General features: G+C 41.9%; 1 protein-coding gene across 8 annotated transcripts in view; it reads left to right on the top strand.

Moving 5' to 3' along the window:
- MAGI1 (membrane associated guanylate kinase, WW and PDZ domain containing 1) overlaps window positions 1-22482 on the top strand; it is a gene marked incomplete at its 5' end in the record, with an annotated part of 797934 nt that overhangs the window by 630753 nt on the left and 144699 nt on the right. For 6 of the 8 annotated variants that reach the window (XM_082266000.1, XM_082266001.1, XM_082265999.1 and 3 more), the window contains one exon: window positions 7285-7323. The exons of 1 other annotated variant lie outside the window; for it this stretch is intronic. In XM_082266000.1, the coding sequence (XP_082122126.1) occupies window positions 7285-7323 (39 nt within the window). The remainder of the gene's footprint in view (window positions 1-7284; window positions 7324-22482) is intronic. One more of the 8 variants, XM_082265998.1, reaches the window with a different exon arrangement.

Raw genomic sequence — 22482 nt, 5'->3', positions numbered from 1 at the left:
TTTAAAAGTGTGTTTAAAGACCTCAAAATGCTTTTACACGTACAGTGACAGTAAAAAAAAACATGCCTACAATGTATTTTAATAGGGTTTTTCTATTTCGCGGATTTTCACTTTTCGCGGCTGGGTCCGGAACGTAACCCCCGCAATGGAGGGGGGTTTACTGTATCACAATAAACCACGTCCTTTAAAACCACCCACCTCTCACCATGAATCCAGCCCTATGACACACTTTGCGTGCTAAACTTTCTTTAGTCAACAGAAAGCTGTCCCTAACCTGAAAGATCTAGTTGATTATGTTTGCCCCCCCCCCCCCCCCCCAAGACCAAAAGTTCCCAGTCCTCTGTTTAAAAAATATGTTTTAGTGAATAGAATGGAGTTGCTTTACCAAAGGAGTAGAGCTTGTTCAGTTTGCAAAGTGAACTTTCACTGTGAAATTGTTTCAAGTTGTGTTCTATTTGAATATCCATTTATGTTCAAGGAAAGTTCAAATATCCATATTTTGTTTGCACATGATTTGATGATTGAAGTTGGCACAACTTCACCTCGTTCACAAAGCTAAATAAAAATTCACTTTGCTGACTTTGCTAAGTTAACATGTATTACTTTAGTACAGAGGTCTCCAAATTGAGTCATGTGAGCTGAAGGCAGCCCTTTGCTTGTACTTATCTGGCTCTATTCCTCCCACTGCCACAAGGCAATATTCCTGCCACTGGACACCAACGGTGGGGCTTAATCCTTGCCACTATTACCACTGTTACCAATGATGGATCTTTCTCCCTCCCATTGATACCAGTGATGGTGCATTATTTCCCCCATTAATACCAACAATGGGGTATTATTCCTTTAACTAAAACCTATGATGGGGCACGATTCTTCTTCTTGTGGACCACAGGAGCTGTGTAATTGTTTTAGTCCCACTGATCACCAAGCTGGAGGCATTGTTTTTTTCACTGATGGAAGGACATTTTCTACCCTCACTGGCCACAATCTGGCCCCCCTAAAGTCTGAAGGACAGTAAACTGGCCCTTTGTTCAGACATTTTGAAGACCCCTGCTTTAGTGCATCAACCACACTGTATACTTTCAACAGCCTGTACAGAAATAACAGAATATACAATTTGCAAGCTTTATTTGGCTACCGTAGGGATAGGTATCGTGGCACTCTGCTTGTTCTAGACCAAAAGATATGTAGCATATTCATCTGTTCAAAGGAATGTTTTCTCAAGTTTAGCACCTCCACAGTACAATTGTATTAAAGAAAGTACTGATTCTATTATCAGAAATAACTGTAACAATATGTTCCTTGCAGTTTTCATGGATATGTTCTGCTGGCTGACTAATAGGATTAACTTTCAAAAATGAGATTTAAAATTTAACTACTTCATCTGAGTTTTTGGGCAGCCTTAAGATGAGATTGTCTCCGAGCTGAAAACAAAAGAAGATTTGCTGGTTTTATTTTTGTTTTCTTATCTAAAACTAAAAAAAAGATTATAATTATAAGCTCTATTTTGGATACCATCTCTAGTGCAGTGTATGTAGATCTTCATTGGAGTATCATTTCCGAGGCCAAAACTGGCTGTTTATTGTAAGTTTTAAAATATGATCTGAGTTGCCCCATAGCAGCCAAAGATTTAAACTTGGTGTATATGATGGAACCTCATGGGAAAACCACTAAAGAAAATTGTTACCAAATTTCATTCAGGGTTTCCTGAAAGCCCCTCACACTCAACTTTGCTACGTTCCCCCATTGCCTCTTTGATAGTCCAAACCCTGTGTAAGTTAATTTTAGATGTTCTGGAGCTTACACGTGTTTGATGACATCCTTTTGCTGTCATATTGTTCAGGACTGATGATTGAGGCCAAAACACCACATCCTAGGAGGAGGTCCCATGCTCTCTTATACCCAGAAGAACTGGGTATTCACTTAGGGATGTGATGTGGTGTTGGGGAAAGTAAGTATAGGTGGGTCAAGGGGCAATGATCAGACTCTTTCACTTTGCCCTCCATGGCCGATAAGGAGCCCCCTGCTTCTATATTCTCCATTTGAAAGGCATTCCATATAGTAACAGAGAATCTTATTTGCTTTCATATCAGTTTCTATAGAGGTTCTCAAACCATATACAGTATAGCTTAGGAGCTTCAAGAGTGACAATGTGTCAGAGAGGCTAAAATAATCTTATGTGTAGCCAGAAATGCCTTAGACTTCTCCCGAAACAATATGTGGGTCAGCGGCCAGGGTAAGGTAACTCTGCACTGTCCTCCTACTTCTGTACCCCACCAGAATTAGTGGGCTGAATATGCTAATGGTATGGACAGTGCTTTAGGCATTCCAGGAGTTAAATACATAATTTGCCTCGGAAAATATCTAAACATATACCTGATGCAGTGGCATGTCGGGACATAAGAAGCATTTGTCACAACTTTGCTTTTGTATTATATGAATCAATCCTTTATTACAACACTTGTAACAAGTCAGGGGCAGTTAAATGTGCAGAGAAAACCAGCTCGCTTTATATAGTGCCACAAGGATTATATACTGAGCCAAGAGGTAGTTGTATGTTACTAATGTTGAATATAATCAGATTTAAATAATTTCCTTTTAAAGTGCAAAGAAATCAAAAAAGAAATGTAACCGCTGATTTTGTTTTAAAATTTCTAGTTGTGCAAGAATACAATGGTATTAATAGTTTATTCCAAAATGTCTAGTTTTTATATATAGATTTTCGAGACTAAATTAGTAGGTTTATAGGCCGCATTGAACATGAACAGTGGCTCACAAAATGACTCACTTGAGAACCCATTCACTTATTCAATGTAGTAACGCATTCTAAAACACACGTTAACACGTGTTACTGTTATGCATGGCTTTAAACCCCTCCTATGTGGAACATAGTGGTGCCATTCATTTTGAATGGCACCCTAATGCATTATGGTGCATTATGGTGCACTGCTTTTGGAAAAAAAAGGTCATGTGCATTTTTTCTTCATCCATTGTGGTGTGTTGACAACCCACTCCTAATAAATGGGCTACCTTAACACAGTCCACAGTAACGCAACACAAAAGTGTGAATGTAAACCTTTTATCCATCTTACACTTTGCGCCTAAAAATATACAACACAAGGAGCCTACCTTTACCATTATGAGCCAAAGAACCCTGTTGGTGAAACATCTTTGAAACTGGTTTGAAAGAGGGGCTGAAATTCCCTGACAAGCCTTCCACCTGTTCACTGAGGTGTGCTAATTGCACAGGGAAAGGTGTCTAGCAATATTTCGTTCTAAATCTGAAAAGCCAGGATCTTAGTAACAAAGTTCAATGTTTCATACAGGCACACCAGAGTTTAATTTTAGGTTAAGAAAAACCTGACACTAGATGTTGAGCCCATAGAGATGCAAACAAGGGGTAAATAACTAGAGACCTGTATTACATGTAGTCTCCCTACAGTCTAATCTTCTTTCCAAAGGCTCACTTATGTCTTATTCCACATTGAGTCTCTGTGTGAAGACAGAGAAATCTTTGTAGAGGCAGGACTTTGCATCCTTACGCCTGGTGCCCTCAATTGATCTTATAACTGGTGGGGGGCTAATAAGAAGGAGATGTGGAGAAAGCACAGCTTCACAGAATGAATGAAGAGGTAGCAGGAAGTTCCTTGCATTATAAGTCCTCATGTACAGCTTCCTTTCCAGCAAGGAGAACAGTAAGCAGCACAATAGTGACATCACCTAACCACATTCTAAATCTCCTGAGAAAAGCAGTCAGAGGCAGCAGTGCCTTAGATAATTTCACACTGAATGTACAGTATGCAACTGGTCATGGCACAGGAAGTGTACTGTTATTTTTATTAAAAATTCGAGACAAGAGGTAAAGGTAAAATTCCTATTAAAGGAACATTTTGCAGGCTTTCTGGCTTTAATACAGCTGAAGTTTTTCCTGGATGTTATTAGCAATGCACCAAATTGATTTCCTTTTAAATATATATTATTACACTAAAATTATTGATTGGACCTGCCTGTTGTCTGGTATGTGCATTTTGTAAGGCTCTAAAATGTTTTAAAATGGCATTGCAGATGGCATTAAGGTATTGCTAGTGGTAGCTGTATGTTTTGATAATGTAGATAAGAAATAAATGTATGATCAACACTGGAATTTTCTAATTATTTAAAAGTCAGCTTCACCGGTACCTGTTATGTATACTTTTGGTGGCTGCTGATCAGTTGAATGGCATGTTGCATACATCAAAGGTTCCATTAGTGAAATTTACCCACAATTGTTGTTTCCACCCCTGCTTCAAGACTATAATGAAGCTGGCCAAACACATGGCAATTGTCAGTCAAATTCAACCACTTTGGAGCATCTGGGAATCACAAATATGATTGTAAGTAATCTGCCTATGCAGTCTACCATAACCCATGAATTTCTTTGACCAACAGAATTTGGTTGATTGGGTACTCTAAACTGGACAGTAAATTGACATCTCCATTACAGGTAATTGAAAGATTGAATTAAAACGGAGTCAAACAAGATAAAGTAATCACATTTTTCCATCAGGTTAGATTGGGGCAATCTCGACCCGATCGCTTTGTTATCAATTTAAATCACAATTTTATGTCTTGGATTATCTCAGCCATATTGCCACATGTATGACCAGCTTGAGGGTATCACCCTTTGCCACGTGAATTCCCAATTTTTTTGTTTTTGTTTATTTTACATTATGGGAAATCCACTGGGATAGAGTGACACCAACATTTGATCTTGTAATAGTCACATCAGTTGGAAAGAAGTGTGAGTTCTAATGTGAATATCTCACAACTGATGTCCTGAAGAGATATAAAAAGCTGGCATGTGATTCACCTTGCCAACAACCACCAAAACTGCCATTTATTGAGGAGTTACCCTTTAAACAATTATTGATCTACATATATTTTAGAGTGAAATGCAAGGTCACATAATGCTGTAGACTAAAAGTGCTATTGGTTTCTGAGTGAAGGCATATACCTCATTATACTGTACTGCATTGATTCAAATATCCTTTGGTGACAGAAATATCTGTATAGCTAAATGCAGGTTGAAATGATCTGATCTGTTACTTACTAGATAATATTATTAGTACTGAATTATTGTCATTTGTCTGTTTAAATTAGAAGCAAAATTAAAGACATTTTGTGGTAAAAGTTGGCATATAAACCCGAAACTGTTAAAAAATAATATAAAAGACCCAGCAAAACCTGACTGAATGAAGTCCTATACTGTTATTACACAATATATATCTGTGTTGCTAGTTCCAGTGTCTAAAATGTTAGTTTTAGGGTAAAGGTTAAGTGTTAAATAGTTTTCAAAATTGGTTAAAGGGAATATATAATGGTTTGTACATGTGTTATTATAGCAAGAATATAAAATGTAATATAAAATATTTTCTATCTGGCCAGCAGATGGAGCTCTAGTCTCCTGTTGTTATGTCAAGCATTGTATCATGTTGAAATATGCTTCAATAGGCTAGAACGCAAACAGTCAACACAGCAGTGACTCCTCCCTGAGCTTAGCTGCAAAGCAAGCTAAGTTTGCTTGGCTTTCTCTTTAGCTAACCCATAATACTCTCATATGAAAAAAAAAAAAAAAAAAGCTTGTGGAGCCGCCGCTCTTGCAGACTCCTCCACGCTGCTATACTGATCCTGGCAGCCTTCTTTCTCTTGCACTCCAGCAGTTGGATACCCTCTGATGTCATTAAGACTCATGCAGGGCTGGCCTAAGATATAAGGATGTTGAGTAACAGTCATTGGCCAGAGCATGGGGGAGCACCATCTGCCAGGGAGCAGAACTTTGCTCATCTCCTAGACATAAACAAGCTTCTAACCCTTGGAGTGCAGGTGCAGCCCTTTACTTTTGCCAGAGTTAAACTTTACGGAATCCTACTTGAAAGACGTGATGAAGTTTAAAAAGGAAAAAAAAATAGCTAACCTAAAATCCCCGTAGTTTATCTTTAAACATTAATTTAATGGGAACCTGTTGGCAATAAATAGGAAAAATTCAAAGCATCCCGCAAAATATTACATTTTATACTCCCTTTCTGGGGATTGGTGATCAAAATCTTTTTGTGGGGACCTGACTGCTAATCAACACTTTTAAAGTGTGTCACATAGCGTGGTTCTTCCAGTTGATACTTTTGTGGCTCCTTCCATGGACCCCTAGGTCACTACAGTACACTGCATTGCCTTAGGTCTCAGGGGTCGGTGGGAAGAACCACCAGTGGGCATGCTATCCAACTTAACCAGAAGTGTTTAAAATCAGCCTGACAAAGAGGTTTACAAGAGAGCAATAATTTTGCTCACCAACCACTTACAAGGTGATTAAAAAAAATCTGCTTGGACACTGTGCTTTGAATTTATTATTATTGCTATTTTTTATAAGTATAACTAAAGGCAATTTTTTTTTTTTTTAGTTTTGGATAGATTAGGAATTAGAATGCTTGTTGGTTCTTATTGCTATCTGTGCCCCCAGTACGGAAATTCACCCTCTCTATTTGTCTTGTATACCATTATCATTGAAAGTAAAAGAAAATCCCAAATTTTGGGTTGTCCCCAGAAATGGAACAGTGGGGAGATTTTCCAATGGGGAAATTAGTTCTGGTGGGACTTGAGGGTCCCCAAGGAATTCCCCTAATTTGCAGGGCTTTCCTTTCACTTTCTGTTTGGCTTTGGGACAGGAAGTGAAAGGAAATCTCCGCAATGGAACACAGATGGCAAAAACAAAAATCTGAAAGGGGTATAACCCTCCCTTGCTCTATTCAAAATGAGAAAAAAAATATTCGACTATAGTTCTACTTTGAGTGTTAGGAGGTTAGGTTAGATGTGAATTTTAGAAGTTTGGTTACGAATCCCCAGTATTTTTTTAATAGGCTAATAGGAGTGCTTAATGACTTATTGTAACCTGTCAATATTATCCTTTATTCTTTCTGGTTTTGCTGTTCTTTATATATCTTGGTTTGGTTTATACATTTTGGCTTTTCAGTGTTTAATTTACAAAAAACGTTCTATAAGGGTTCCCACCGATTTATTTAATATCCAGGCATGTAGTGTATGTCCTCAAAAGTAACCACCATTTTGAAATTTTCTCCTATATTATGACAATGCCTCTTTGTTGGCCTTGGAATGTACCTGATTAGATCATTTCAACCTCTTCTGCTTATTTCATTACTTATATATTTTCTGAAGGGATTTTCCAGCTTGGTGTTGGTGTCTGAATTTATTTTGTTTTAATCTTTCTGTCTCATTTGCTGCTCTTCCTTGGAGAAGAAGGGGTCCACACCGAGGAACTGGACAGTGAACTAGGTAAATGTTACTCTATTTCTCATGCCATTGATTTCTACCAAAACTTGTCCAGACAGAATGTTTTTTACTTTTCAGTAGAGCATGAAAGAGTAAAAAAAACCACCAGATTTTTATTGATGTCTAAGCCCCCATTTTGAGAGATTCACTCTCAAGGTGTTTATAGATGGATTGAAATCTGGCCGGTTCAGCAGGGACCAGATGAATTTCAATCAGTGTGTGGCTGTCCCTGTGCAACAGAAGTCGATGTTTGGACTAAACAAGTTGAAAAACTTTTGTCGATCAGTGGCTGCAGCCAATCAGCTGATTCGTTTATTCTGACGGCGGCAAATCCCGTTGCCAATGGGGGGATTCTACTCAGCAGAACAGGAGCTGGGGGGAAACCTTCCAATAGGGAAACCAGGTCAGGAAACAGCTGCCCAAATTTGAAATATTTTATCTCTTAAGGCTGAACTCCAGGGTAAGCAAATATTGTCTCAATACATGAGTCATGTGTATTCTTCTTGAATCTTTGTGAACTTTGTGAATTTCTTCCAAATCCGTGCAGTATTCCAGTGTGAGACTTTGCCTCTGTGCAGGAGCCTTCTGTGGTAAAGACTGGTCACTGCTGCTCTCTCTCCTTGTGGTCTTGTCTCTGCCCCTCCTGTAGTTTTCTGTGGGCAGACTGTAGTGGGTGGGGCCTCCTGGATCCCTCCCATAGCTCTGCTTCTTGCACAGGCTATGTACAGTATAGCGATGATGTCACCACCTTTTTTTATATTATCTGGGTGTACAAAGGCATTTGGTATACACAAAGTGATTATGCTGTATATCATGGGTGTCCAACCTTTTGGCTTCTCTGGGCCACATTGAGTGTAGAGAAATTTTCTCGGGCCACATATAAAATATATACTATAGTTAAGGTATATAAGTAATAAAATGCCGCCGCGTCCTTCCCGCGCCCCGCACTAATTTAAAACAACTAGAGGATGATCAAATGAAATTAAATGAGTATACAGAGGTCTACTTAATATAAAGGATATAAAGGAGATAATAAAGGAACACTCTAACCACCATGACCACTGCAATGATTCGAAGTGGTAATGGTGGTAAAAGTCAGAAACACTGCACATGCTCGCCTCCCCCCTATCCCCTCCCCTCCGAGGCAGCCTCTGCCTACTGTTAGTTGGAAGCCGCTGTGGCCGTGCCCCCGACCAGACTTCCTTCTTCCCCAGCAACAAAAAAAATTGTCAGGGGGCAGTGGGCCGCATTGCCTGCAGTTCTGGGCTGCATGCGGCCCCCGGGCCGCAGGTTGGACATGCCTGCTGTATATCCTTTGTAGCTATTGAGAAATCCATTTAGTGAAAGTTTGTTGCATTCAGAGTTCAGTTTTGAAGCAGAACTATACTGACCACCACTCCAGCTACGTGATGTCCATGAGCTCCCTCACTGGTGCCGACATCTTCTCTCGGGCTTCTTTCGGTTTCAGGATCTTTCACCTCTTGATTGGCTTGGCCATGATGATGTAACTCGTGTACATGGGAGTTCACTCATCCTGGGACCAAGGTGTGCAGAGCATGTACACTGAGGTGCATGTGCGTACATTCTAAGGAAACTTTGGAACAGGCAAGTAAGAATGTTTTATTGCAGAAGAGACGTAGTACATCTCCTCTATGATAGAACACCTGCGGTCTTACAAATTCCTTTTGGTTCCACTTAATCAGACATTTCCTATCACTTCTTATTGTGTCTCAGGAAGGGAACTAGGAATGCATCTTTCCAATGGGGACAGAGGCCGCAATAAAAACCTAACAGAGGTTTTAATCTTTCCTCACTCCATCAAAAAAACAGAAAACAAGCATTTGCTGGAGTTTTCCTTTAGGCCTCGTTCACACAGGTGTGCTTACGTGTACACCTGTGCAGGGGCTATATGTGCCCCCAGGAGATGCACAGGTGTTCCATGCATCTGTGTGGAGGCAGCCCCATTCACATCATTTGCGACATGGCAGCTGCACTGACACAGCCACTGCTCTCAATTTGACATCCATGTGGATGCGGTGCGTGTCCCCTGAAACAGACAGTGTGAAATCTGAAACTCGCACCCACGCGGGTGTCAAATTGAGAGCAGCAGCTGTGTCCATGCAGCCGCTGTGGCCCAGTTGACATGAATAGGCCTGCCTGCCCATGGATGCACAGAACACTTGTGCATCCTGTGCAAGCCAACATAGCCCTTGCATGGGTGTAAGCTAAAGTGGAGCTCAAGCTGTTTCTGTGTTATTTAAAAGTCAGCACCTACAAAAAGGCCCAAGTGGAAGTGGGAGTGGTTACCTATCAAAACTAGGTACCTGCTCCTCCCCCAAAAAAATGACATGGCAAATGTGGCATGTGAGGAGGTCAGGAGTCCTTAAACTGGAACTCCGCTTTAAGTACGCCCGTGTGAATGAGGTCTAAATCCCTGCTCTCAGTATACAGTACAGTATATATGAGGGGTCTTCAAAAAGTTTCTGCACTTTATTATATTCAATAGAGTTAAAAAAAAGGTGCAGAAACTTTTTAAAGAAAATTTGTACGTGTTGGTCCTTTATTATTTATTTAAGCTGAACTCCAGGGGGGAAAAAAATGTTTTCTCTCCCCCCCACTGCAAGAGTTCAATGCCCCTTTTACTTAGGGGAGGGGCCTCCAAACCTTCAAAACAAAGGGCCAGTTCACTGCCCTTTAGACCTTAGGGGGCTGAACTGTGGCCTGTGGGAGTAGAAAATGGAATAAAGAATTATAGAATAATGCCCCAACTATGGTGTCAGTGAGAAGAATAATGTCCCATCTTTGATATCAGTGGAGGAATAGAGCCTCATCATTGGTGTCAGTGGAGGAATAGTTCCTCATCATTGTTGTCAGTGAGAGGAATAGTGCCTCGTGTGGGAGAACTGGTGTCCCAAGGGCCAGATAAAGGCAAGTAAAGGGCTGCAGTTTGGAGACCACTGACTTAAGGAATAATGACTAAGGTTATACACTTACCTTATGCAGCCAGTGCCACTGTCGGATATATGTTGGGTTTTAGATGGGTCCCCAGCGTTCATCCATACAATGCAGGACTGCAGGAATGCATTTACTGCTATTGTACTGAATGACTTCACAGAGCTGCAACCAGTCAGGCAGTAAAGGGAAGAGGCATCTGGGGATCAAAGGTTTGAAAAGCAGAAAATCTGCAGAATTGAGAAAGAAGACAAGTACAATAAGGCAAGTTTCATCCCCTTAGAAAAATGAGCAGTTAACCCATTTTTTTACCCTAGAGTTTAACTATAAATGAATTGAAATCGTAGTCTTCTTAGTTATTTAATTTGCAGCTTTTATGGAGATGCTGATTTCAAATGGTCAAAAAAAGCATCATGTGACCATGCATCTAAATTTTGCAGTTGTAAGTTTGTCAGTTTCATCTGTGTATCAAATATATATGTAATAACGTTTTGTGGATTTATGAAATTGTAATTAACTTGACTGCTGCCCAGTTGGTGCAGACGTGACCACAGAACATTTACAACAATAGTATATAAAAAGAATTTCCAGGAAAACTGGAAATAATCAGCCTGCCTGGTCATCTTTCATGTGATGGGGTCCTCCTGCTTGACCAAGGGTTTATCCAAACAAACACATTGGCGCCACCTGCTGGTAAGATCTGGTATTGTGAAATGACTTTAAAGTGGAACTAAATCCTGTTTCCCAAAAGAACAGAAGGCTTGCCTTGAATGGTAATGGTTACAGTTACTAGTCTTCTTATATCATCTTTCAACCAAACTGTCAAACCACCAAATGGCTGGTGTCATAACTGATCATGTGAAATACCATAACAACTGCAGATCAAACCAATGCTATGATGGCAGCCTTTCTTTGCTGTAAAGGATTGAAGGTTTTTTTTCCAACTTTAAACTACAGTTATTCTGTAAGGCGACCATTTTGTTTTTAAAGTGGAGTTCTGCCCCCCAGAAAAAAATTAAAAGTCAGCAGCTACACATACTGTAGCTGCTGACTTTTGATATTCTAACACTTACCTGTCCTGGAATACCCGCAATGTCGGCACCCCAGCTGCTGTTTTCACCGGCTGTCAGGTGCTGCCTCCTTGTGGCTTCACAGCCGATTCCCTATTGCGCATGCGCAAACTGCGTTGCGCATTCTAATTGGTGCGGTGTTGGGGAGGAAGGAGGAGGGGCGGGACTTGTGACGTACTTCGCCGCGTTCATGTCCACTGGAAGTAGGGATGGGTACCTGTCAAAAACAGGTACCTCCTCCCCCCCGAAAGCCAAATGTGGCACCGGAGGAGGGGAGCAAACAGATAAGCTGAAGTTCCCCTTTTGGGTGGAACTCTGCTTTAATACCAAACTTCATTTATTCAGCATTTCAATTAGTGTGATGAGGATACAACTGTTGCTTTTCTAAGCGCTCTAGTGGTCAATTATATATCAGGAAATGTGATTATTATAAATTAATTTGACTTTAGATAGTGTCTATTTTCAGCAACATTAGGCCTTACGTGCAACTCACGCTATTACTGTACATCACTAAAAAAGCCAGGAACAGAACCTGCCTATATAATGAGTCCGTTTGGCTGCCCCCTGTACAAATATATTTACCAACTATACATAGAAGTGAGTTTTTTTGTAAAACATTTGTACACAATTATAAGAATATTCGTTGCATTCACACACATATCTAAAAAATATCTAAAATGTGCACATGTAGCCAGTTTTTGAAAATTATTTTTTTGCACAGAGTAAGAAAGCGTTAAAACGCATGCCAGGTTATTTTTATGCTCTCTGTATAGCATTTTATGTAGGGATCCAAGTGTGTCCTTAAGTGCCACCTACAGGTAAAGAATATAATAAATCAGATCTTTTTAAAAAAAAAAAAATGCTGTTAAATCCAAATAGTCTACAGTATATATTATCTGCCAAGAATTTCCTAATCAACTACAGCAATATATGGCATAGGAATTGTTTTGTTCTGTTGAGCACCATGAGTAATATTTACACAAGCACAGTGTACAGGTAATCATTCTAGATTTCTCTGCTGTTTAAGAGTGTGGAGGCTCATCGAATCAGAGCCTAATAATGGTGGTAGTTGCAGATCAGAAGTAAAGGGTGGCTGTAAACGGTCATATAAGGGATGCCCCCAGTTTTGTGCATTTGTTGCAATTTAGGGCAATAAAGGGGGGTCTATACGTGTCAGAGTAGCTTACTATCACACAGATACATTTTTTATTTTAACTTGTCCTCATCTTCACCTTGCTACTGCTGAACTTGCACAGTGTGGCTCCTTGCAAACTGCAGTTTTTGTTCTTGCGTGGAAAAAAAGTCTTCATGTATTCCTATGGAAAGGCCTCCCACCTTCAGGATGCATAATAGATGGCATTTTCATAATAAATGGAATTTTTTCATGCATACGCAGAAGAAATAGCTTTCTGGCCAAGAAACCTTTCAGCTGCTGCTGTATGGCTCTCCGTGGTTTACATGGTAAAGATCTGTCAGGAGTAAGGATAGGTGAGTATGAGACTTTGAGGGGGAGGGGAGGGAATCAGTTTAAGCGGACCTGAACTATGGAGACTGTACCCAAAAAAGGCAAGCCAAATGCCAGTAATTAGTCATCGGTATTGCCTTTTGGGTCCCTACAGCTGATCTTTTTCCCAATACTGATTTATCATTTTTTGGTCTGTTTGGTGTCTCTGTGTCTTCTGTTGGTAGAAGAGCAGGGTTCAACTTCCACATGCCCCTCTGATGCCTGGTGATCTGATGAAGAGTAGAGTAAGGAGCAGCACGAGAAAGGTGGATAAAGAATCCACAGAATGAACGAAGTTGAAGCAGGGAGATCCTTGCACGGCAGGTCATCAAGTACAGCTTCCTCTCCAGCAAGTAAAGCAGTGAGAAGCACAACAGTGACATCAAACTATATATATATATATATATATATATATATATATATATATATATTAGGGATCGACCGATATCAGTTTTTCGTTGCTGATACCGATATTACCGATACTTTGGCCATCACATATCGGTATCGGCCGATATTTTGTACATTTAAAGTTTTGGGAAAAAAAGACAATTTTTGACACAAATCGGGTACCGAAAATGTTAATTTTTGTTTAATGCTTAATGGCTGGCTTGCTGGCACCCTGTGGTGGGTGGGTGGCTGGCTGTCTGGCACCCTGTGGTGGGTGGCTGGCTGGCTCTCTGGCAGACTGTGGTGGGTGGCTGGCTCTCTGGCACCCTGTGGGGGGTGGCTGGCGGGCTGGCTGGCACCCTGTGGTGGGTGGGTGGCTGGCTGGCAGCCTGTGGTGGGTGGCTGGCTGGCACCCTGTGGTGGGTGGCTTCCTGTCTGGCACCCTGTGGTTGATAGCTGGCTGTCTGGAACCCTGTGGTGGGTGGGTGGCTGACTGGCTGGCAGGCACCCTGTGGTGGGTGGCTGGCTTACTAGCACCCTGTGGTGGGTCTGGCAGGCTGTGGTTTGACTGTCTGGCACCCTTTGGTGGCTTGCTGTCTGGCACCCTGTGGTGGGTGGCTGGCTGGCACCCTGTGGAGGGTGGCTGGCTGGCACCCTGTGGTGGGTGGCTGGCTGGCTGGCATGGCACCCTGTGGTGGCTGGCTGGCTGTCTGGCACCCTGTGGTGGTGGATGGCTGGCTGTCTGGCACCCTATGGTGAGTGGCTGACTGGCACAGGGGCTGTGGCTGGCTTGTACAGGGCCTGTGGGCGGCTGGCTCATACAGTGCCTGTGGCTGGCTCGTACAGGGCCTGTGGGTGGCTTTCTGGCTGGCACCCTGTGGTGGGTGGCTGGCTGGCACAGGGGATGTGGGTGGCTGGCTGCTACAGGGCCTGTGGGTGGGTGGCTGGCTCGCTGGTACAGTGCCTGTAGGTGGCTGGCTGGTACAGGACCTGTGGATGTGGGTGGCTGGCTGGCACCGGGCTGCTGTGGGTGTATGGCTGTGATACACTCCTGCAAAACTAGTCCCGACTCCAGACGAGGCTGTCCAAGGCGAGGGAGACGGCCTAGGAAGGCAGAATGCTGTCACAAAAATGTCGGCAAAAACTTCCGGGGCCGATTCCGATATATCGGGAAAAGTGCATATCAGCCCTTGATATATCGGCCTTGCCGATAATCGGTCGATCCCTAAAATATATATATATATATATATATATATATATATATATATATATATATAGTCTAGCAGTCCTAGGCATTGGTGACCTAGATGATTTTACTTGATGAATATACAGCTATGAGGCTCAGGACATCGGGGCCTAGGCACAGGAAATGTATGTGATAATTTGCAGGAGTAATTCAAGATAAAAATGTGATTTTCAGGATACTGTTGTGGCACAGTTAACATTTCTAGATGTTCTCTGTAAGATAGCGAACTTCAATTATTCAGTTATGGTCTATTTTTTGAAGGACCACTGTACTAAATTTAAAAACCATCGCACCCAATCCATCATTCCAAATTTTACCTGCAGAATTCCCATTGATATTATTTAAAATACAATGGCTCCCTATAGGGGAAGTGGGACTGATCCTGCTACATATTTCTAGGGTGTATGACAGCTGAGGATCTCTCCATATTACTGCAAAGGGGGGAAACCATCAGACAGAAGAAGAATTATAGTAGACAAAAGGATTTTTACTTCTTAGCAATATTAAGTTACTGCCTGTCAAGTCAGATAGTTTAATACATAAATTTAGTTGAATATAATTAAACAGCTTTGTGAATTTTGTGTTGCTTCCGTGCCTTTTAATATTTTCCTCTCCATTTAGATGGCACTGAAGTGATACATTTAAAGAACTAATAGAGAATTAAAAATGACTAATTGCACTCCATGATGTCCACTTCAATAGCAGAGCATGCACAATGTGCTCAGTTTGATTATTTTACATGCCGCCTTTCTCTACGAGTGCAGAAAGAGTGCCTCCGAGACACAAATTCAACCTGTGCTCCTCCAGCAAATTAATCTGTTTTTATAAAATTAGTTTTCTTAGCGGAACGTGACTGATAGCCCAGATTTCACAATTCAGGGACTGATCATAAACCGTGAAGATGATGCAAATCATGTTGATTCTGAAACTGATGGAAAATAACATTTTATTGAGCCTTGTTCTCCAGTTCTGTCAGGTTTCTGCTACTAGCCATGCATGCCTGAAGAGTCGTATATGAAAGGACCACTAAGTGGAAGAATATTGTGAACTGACAACTTGATGTAGTTAATTTTTTGTCTTGATTAAGGCCTGCACATTTATACACAGACAAAACTGTCCAGCATGGGTGATGGGTTGGGGAGTTGGGCATTTCCCCAAAAAAAGTTTTTGGCTAGGTTTTCACTCAAAGGCAGCCTTTCTCAACCAGGGTTCAGTGGAACCCTAGATTTCCTCCAGAGGTTGCTAGGGGTTCCTTGAGAAATGAGCAACTTCTGCCTTTCAAATGAGTAACCACTGACCCAAATTATAGTTTTAACTATAGTTTCTGCAAGTGGGAGAATATTCCCAATGGTCATGAATATTACAAGCATTCCTCCCACTGACCTTTACACTACACTACTGTGAGCTGTAGTTATAGTAATTATTGCAGGGTTCTTTGAGGCAGGTATCTCAAGGGTTCCTCCATTTTAAAAAGGTTGAGAAAGGCTGCTCTAATGTAAATGTAAAGCCAATGGTTTTTAGTGTTTTTTTGTTTTTTTAGAGTAGGAAATGGGTAAAATGTCTTTTTTATTTGCTTCTTTCCCATTGGGGCAAATTCCCTTCCCTCCCTGTTACAGAGAAATAGCAGAAAGTAAATCTGGCTATACACTGATCAAAATGTGGCTAGTTCAGCAGGGACTAATCCAATTCCAACCAGTGTACCAGAAGCAAATCGTTTAATCAACTTCTGTCAAAAGGACACGCTAGAAAACTTTTCTTGATCAGCGCATAAGCCACTGATCAGTGTGTTCTAGCAGATGCACGAGTAGGGGATATTCCTCCATACACCTTGTTTGTGTGGATGAAGGAATCTGTTAGTAACTGTCTATGACCAGCTTGAAGGGTCTATGATAAGAAATGTAAGGGCTGATTAGACTCCAGATAACACAGGAAGCCCACTGGCTGAAAAAAAAAAAAGATCAGTATATGGCAAGCTTAAGAGGAGACCTTTCCACAGTGATGGGAAATTACCCTCTTAGACCGTTGACACCAGAACAAGAGTTCGAAGAGTTCCCCCTCCTGTTCCTGTGTTCCTCATAAATTTAGCATTTCCCATAATTCACGCTCCCCATGATTAGGCTTGGGGGGGAGGGGGGAGCGAAACATGTCGGGGGGGGGGGGGGTGGGGGTGGCCTGTGCGGCATTGGGGATTCCTTTTCGCCTCTCTTCTCCCATCATTTACGTACCAGATACAGTGGCCACCACTCACTAGGACCAACTGGGTGATTCTCTCCAGCAGGGACACAGCAATAAAACCTCACTTTATCCAAAATGTAAAAAGAAAAGTTTGGCTTTAGATACATTTTAATCCTCCACACAAAACAAATTATATGGAGTCATTCAGCGCGTCCTTGAACCGTGACACACTGTTCTTATTTTCCAATTAGCCAATAGATGACAGTAATCTGTAGATTAACGTTCCTTCTGCTGTGGGAATATTAATTAATGTCGCAGCTGTGAACTAGGGATGCACACCTGTATGCGCTACTAGTTTTAAGACAGCTCTGTTAGCTGCAGGTTTATACTAAAGCTGACCATACGTGGATTGAAATTCAACCCGTTCAGCAAGGAGCAGCCTAATTTTGATCCATGTATAGGCTGGTTGGTTGTAAACAACTATAGTGATCCCTAGACCTTGGTTTACAGACACATTTCTCCAGTCTGCCGCTGCTGTGTACAGAAAAAGAAGTATGGTATGACAAATTATTATATAATACTACAGTGTACAAAAATAAAAAAGTCAATTTTCAACCATATTTCATGTTACATCAATATTTAGGGTATAACCTGAAATATGGTCACAGTACACAGCCCTCCTCCATTCCCCACACACACCTTCAAACCAGTATCCCACTTACTGCATCTGGGGAGTGGGGGGGGGAGATGTTTCTCCCTGATGCGGCTTGTGTATTTTTTGGTTTGGTGCAGCTGTGCTGGCAGAGTAGAAGTCTGTGAATGAAGAAACTATAAATCTCATTTTCCACCGTGACATTGGGATTTGTAGATCTCAATGGAGCACAAGTGTGGTGACATCAGCCTTTTAGACAGTTGGCCATTAAAAACTTCATACAGCTCCATAACCTGGTAAGGACCCGTTTCTAGAAGAATAGTTTGTAGGGTAACTCCACTTTCATGGGAAAAAAAAAATATATAGTATATACAGTTGCGACACAAGCCATATTGTAGTTTAATATAATTAAAAATTACCTTTCTTTTCAAACTGTAGCGCTGTTATTTTCTGCAAAATTCTATTCTATGTGGCATCTTGGAGGCACTCTGTACACAATTGGTGTACAGAAATTCAGACAAATGGCTCACATACACTATATCAGGCATCATAAATGGCGGACCGCGGGCCAAATGCTGACCACGTCACTCTCCCATTCAGACCGCTGCAGTCCTGGCATTTAGGAGCCTTTCTTCCCCCTGTCATCGCTCTGTAATCCTGAGAGAGCCAGCAGCAGGAGGTGGGACATTTCTGGATGGACGGCAGAGCTGCTCGAGGTTAGGAAGCAGGTGATTGGCTGCTAGGATGAAGGGCAGTCCTAGCGGCCAATCACTATCTTGCAATTCCCGCCTCCATTCAGACAGCGCAGCATGTCTTTTTCCGATCTGTCTGTGTAAGGTAGGACAGTGAGGGAGATGAAGTTAAACAGGGCTAAGGACTGAATGTGGGGGGAGGGGGTTGTCGAGGATTGCAGTGATGCGGTTGAGGACATCAAAGTGGGGGAGCTGAGGATTGTAATCTGGGGGACCGAGGACTGGAATGTGGGGGGACCGAGGACTGGACTGTGGGGGGAGCTGAGGACTGGAATGTGGGGGGACCGAGGACTGGACTGTGGGGGGAGCTGAGGACTGGACTGTGGGGGGAGCTGAGGACTGAAATGTGGGGGGAGCTGAGGACTGAAATGTGGGCAACGGTGTAAATAGGGGCAGAGGACATTACTGTGAATGGGGGTTGATGTCAAGGAAGTGTGAGAACACTACTGTGAAAGGGGTGGAGGGGAATGATGTAAAGGGGGAGCGGACGACACTCATCAAGAGGGGATCTGGATGTGAAGGGGGAGGGGACTGTGATGTGCAGTGGGAACCGAGGACATTGATGTAAGAATGGGTTAAGATCTGTGTATGTGCATTAGGTGTACCCGTCATGGGCTGCACTACCTGCAAGAAACACAAAAAGTCCTTTACTTTCTTTTAAAAAATTGCGCCGCACAAAGCCGCATGGTGCTGCAGCAACATGCCGTTTAGCGCACGTAAAAATGGGCAATGGTACGGACATAATATTCGGACCTCTGTGAATTGTAATTCAATACCCCTGCACTATATTGTCAAAAGTATTGGGATGCCTACCTCTACACTCACATGAACTTTAATGGCATCCCAGTCTTAGTCCATGGGGTTCAATATTGAGTTGGCCCACCCATTAAAGTCATGTTGAAACAGGAATGGACCATCCCCAAACTGTTCCCACAAAGTTGGGAGCATCAAATTGGCAAAAAATGTCTTGGTATGTTGATGCCTTAAGAGTTCCCTTCACTTGAACTATGGAGCTAAAGCCCAACCCCTGAAAAACAACCCCACATTATAATCCCCCCTCCACCAAATGATTTGGACCAGTGCAAAAAGCAAGGTCCATAAAGACATGGATGAGCGAGTTTGGAGTGGAGTAACTTGACTGGCCTGCACAGTCTTGACCTCAACCCGATAGAACATCTTTGGGATCAGTTAAAGCGGAGACTGCGAACCAGGCCTTCTCGTCCACCTCAGTACCTGACCTTCTGGAAGAATGGTCAAACATTCCCATAGACCTATTCCTAAATTTTGTGGACAGCTTTCCCAGAAGATTTGAAGCTGTTATAGCTGCAAAGGGTGGGCCAACACAATATTGAACCCTACAAACTAAGACTGGGGTGCCATTAAAGTTCATGTACATGTAAAGGCAGGTGTCCCAATAATTTTGACAATATAGTGTATTTAGTAAAATTAAAAGCCCATTTAAAGAGTACTAAAACTAGACTGGACTTTTACAAGAGGACTAGTGGTTCAAACCCTGCTAGCAGTTTAGTGTAATAATGTGGTTAAGTACTACTCTGCTGCAGCATATAAAATCACAGTGCCTTTGTCTTTATACATGGTGCATTGATGACATTCTTCTGTGAATTGACAGACTACAGAGGCATGCGAGCGTAGCGTTCCCCTGGTCTGCCGCCAAACGCCAGTGAAAACATCTTCTAATTAGTTTGTGTGTGTTTTATGTCTTGATGGAGTTTAGACCGCAGTTGCTCCTATCCTTATGTTACTGTAGATGAATTCTGCTGTCCCTGTGTAAATGTGTTTTCTGTTTGTGCCCGTCAATGCAAGCTGGCTGTAATTTCAGCACGCAGGCCTCATTTAAAGAGGTATTGAACCCAAAAGCAAACATTTACTATACTTGAGCTTACCAATTCTTTGATGGGGGTGGCTGCATTCGTTTTCTTTTTTTCTTTTTTTTCGTTTTTTTTTTCACCTGAATATCTAGCTAGTAAGTCTGCTGTTTTTCAACAGAACAAGCTGTCCTGCAGATGTCAGAGGGTGAAGACAAATCATTTACCACTGGCAGGGCTGCTTACAATGGTCAGCTTTTTTTTATGTTAAACCTTTATCCCAAAGGAAAAACTGTTGCTGTAACTGTTTATTAATTTAAATCTGCTAGTATGTTTTAGGGTAGCAATACATGAGTCTGTTTTTTCTCCCCACGGTATCTTTGTATTCTGACAGTGGGTTGACTCTTCTGCTGTCAGAATACACAGATCGGTGCTGCGGCTTATTGCCTTTGGCGCTGATCGAATAAAAAATGCTGAAAGGATGGATAAACAGAAGTCAATTAGTAGATTGACTTCTGTTCAACTACAGTTGCTATACATGGATTGAAATGAATCTGGTCCCTGCTGAATCAGTTAAATTTCAATCCATGTATAGCCAGTTTAACACTACCCTCCCTCCAGACTGGAAACGCTGCTGCCTAAATGTGTCTCTATTGCTCCTTCACCCAGAGTATAGGCATCCTAATGCAGAAAGTGTGTTACTGGCTGAAAAAATAAAAGTAAAACGTGAAATAAAAGAAGAAAGCCTAAAAAAAAGAAAACGTATGCAGCCACCACATTTAAGCATTGGTAAGCTGCCATATATAAACTTTTTGGTTTGGGGTTTAATACCACTTTACCACTTGGGTAGAAGCCTGTGTATTTCCAGGCCATTTTTCAATGCTTCATCTGCAACAATGTGAACAAACCAGACATAAACTGGACCTACAATTGAATTTTTTCCGGTGTGAATTGCAAGTACAGGCCTTATCAGCAGCTTGTTTGGCAGCCAAAAGGCACTTCTGGTTTGTTTACATTGCTATCAGTCAAACCCTGATGAAGACGACGGTTGGACCATTGAAATGCGCTGGATACTTTTTTGGACTGTAGCCCCGACTTTCAATTGCATAAAGTTGCATCTTGACCTCTTAGCAGTGGTGTGGCTCTTCAATTTAATTTCTTGTTACATTATACTACAAGCCAAGGAAACTGTAGAGATCTTCTGGGGTGCAGAAACCACCTTCCCAGGAACTGTAAAAACTTGCCTGACTGTACTGTGCAGAATCACGTATTTATACGTGATTCTGCACTGCTGGGTTTTGGGCGTAAGTGCACGCCACTGGTGGCTCGCTCGTAATGTGATTTTACACAGCGGGAGCTAAACAACGGGTCCCACGGACATGATGTCCTCTGGCACCCGCTGATCGTTTGTTACACTGAAAAATGCCAGTCTGGCTATGTAAACAAGGCAGGCCGTCATTCTGTAAGTACTGAAGACATGGATCCTGTGTTCCTATAAAGCAGAAACATGGATCCATGCCTTCCACTAGTAAAAGCACCCCCCCACTACCCTGAAACATTAACTAGGCACACATATAACCCTTTGATCACCCCTGATGTTAACCCTCCCCCAACCAGTGTCATTAGTACAGTGACAGTGTGTATTTTTAGCACTGATCACTGTAATAATGTCACTTGTCCCCAAAAAAGTGTCAGGTGTCTGATTTGTCTGCCGCAATATCACAGTCCCGCTATAAGTCGCTGATCGCCGCCATTAGTTGTAAAAATAAATAAATAAAAACATCCCATCGTTTGTAGACGCTATAACTTTTGTGCAAACCAATCAATATACGCTAATTAGGATTTTTTTTTTTTTTACCAAAAATATGTAGCAGAATACATATTGGCCTAAATTGATGAAGAAATTTGATTTTTTTCCATTTTTTTTATCGGATGTGTTTTATAGCAGAAAGTAAAAAATATCGTTATGTTTTTTCGAAATTGTTGGTCGTTTTTTGTTTCTAGTTCAAAAAATAGAAAAAAAAATGCAGCGGTGATCAAATACCACTAAAAAAAAAACTCTATTTGTGGGGGAAAGAGGACATGATTTTTATTTGGGTACAGTGCCACACGACCGCGCAATTGTCAGTTAAAGTAACACAGTGCCGCATTGCGAAAAAATGGCCTGGTCATAAAGGGGGGTAAAACTTCTGGAGGTCAAGAGGTAAAGTTAACAATACCAGTAATGCCTCGTTTCCACTGAGTGGTACAGTTCAGTACGGTTCGGTATGGTACACCTTGATCAGGCTTGTGTTTCCACCGCCAACAGTACCTAAGCTCAACAGTATTGCTCCACCCTGTTGGTACGGTAATAATGTGCTTGGTACCCCAACGAAAGGGTACCAAAAAAGTGGTACGGTACGGTTAAGAATTAGGGTACCATTTACAACTTTTGACAATGGAAACAGCAAAGATTGTGTACCGATCTGAACTGCACCGTATACCGCTCAGTGGAAAGGAGGCATTAGATAACCCTACAGGTTCAGAGCTATCTTTCCGCTTTCCTTATACCATTTTCCGGTGCAGGGAACTGACATGCTATAGGTGCTTTTTAAACGC

Source organism: Pelophylax lessonae (assembly GCF_965119305.1).
Source record: "Pelophylax lessonae genome assembly, chromosome: 8".
In the NCBI taxonomy this organism is placed as follows: domain Eukaryota; kingdom Metazoa; phylum Chordata; class Amphibia; order Anura; family Ranidae; genus Pelophylax; species Pelophylax lessonae.
This window is presented reverse-complemented; position numbering and strand designations above follow the sequence as displayed.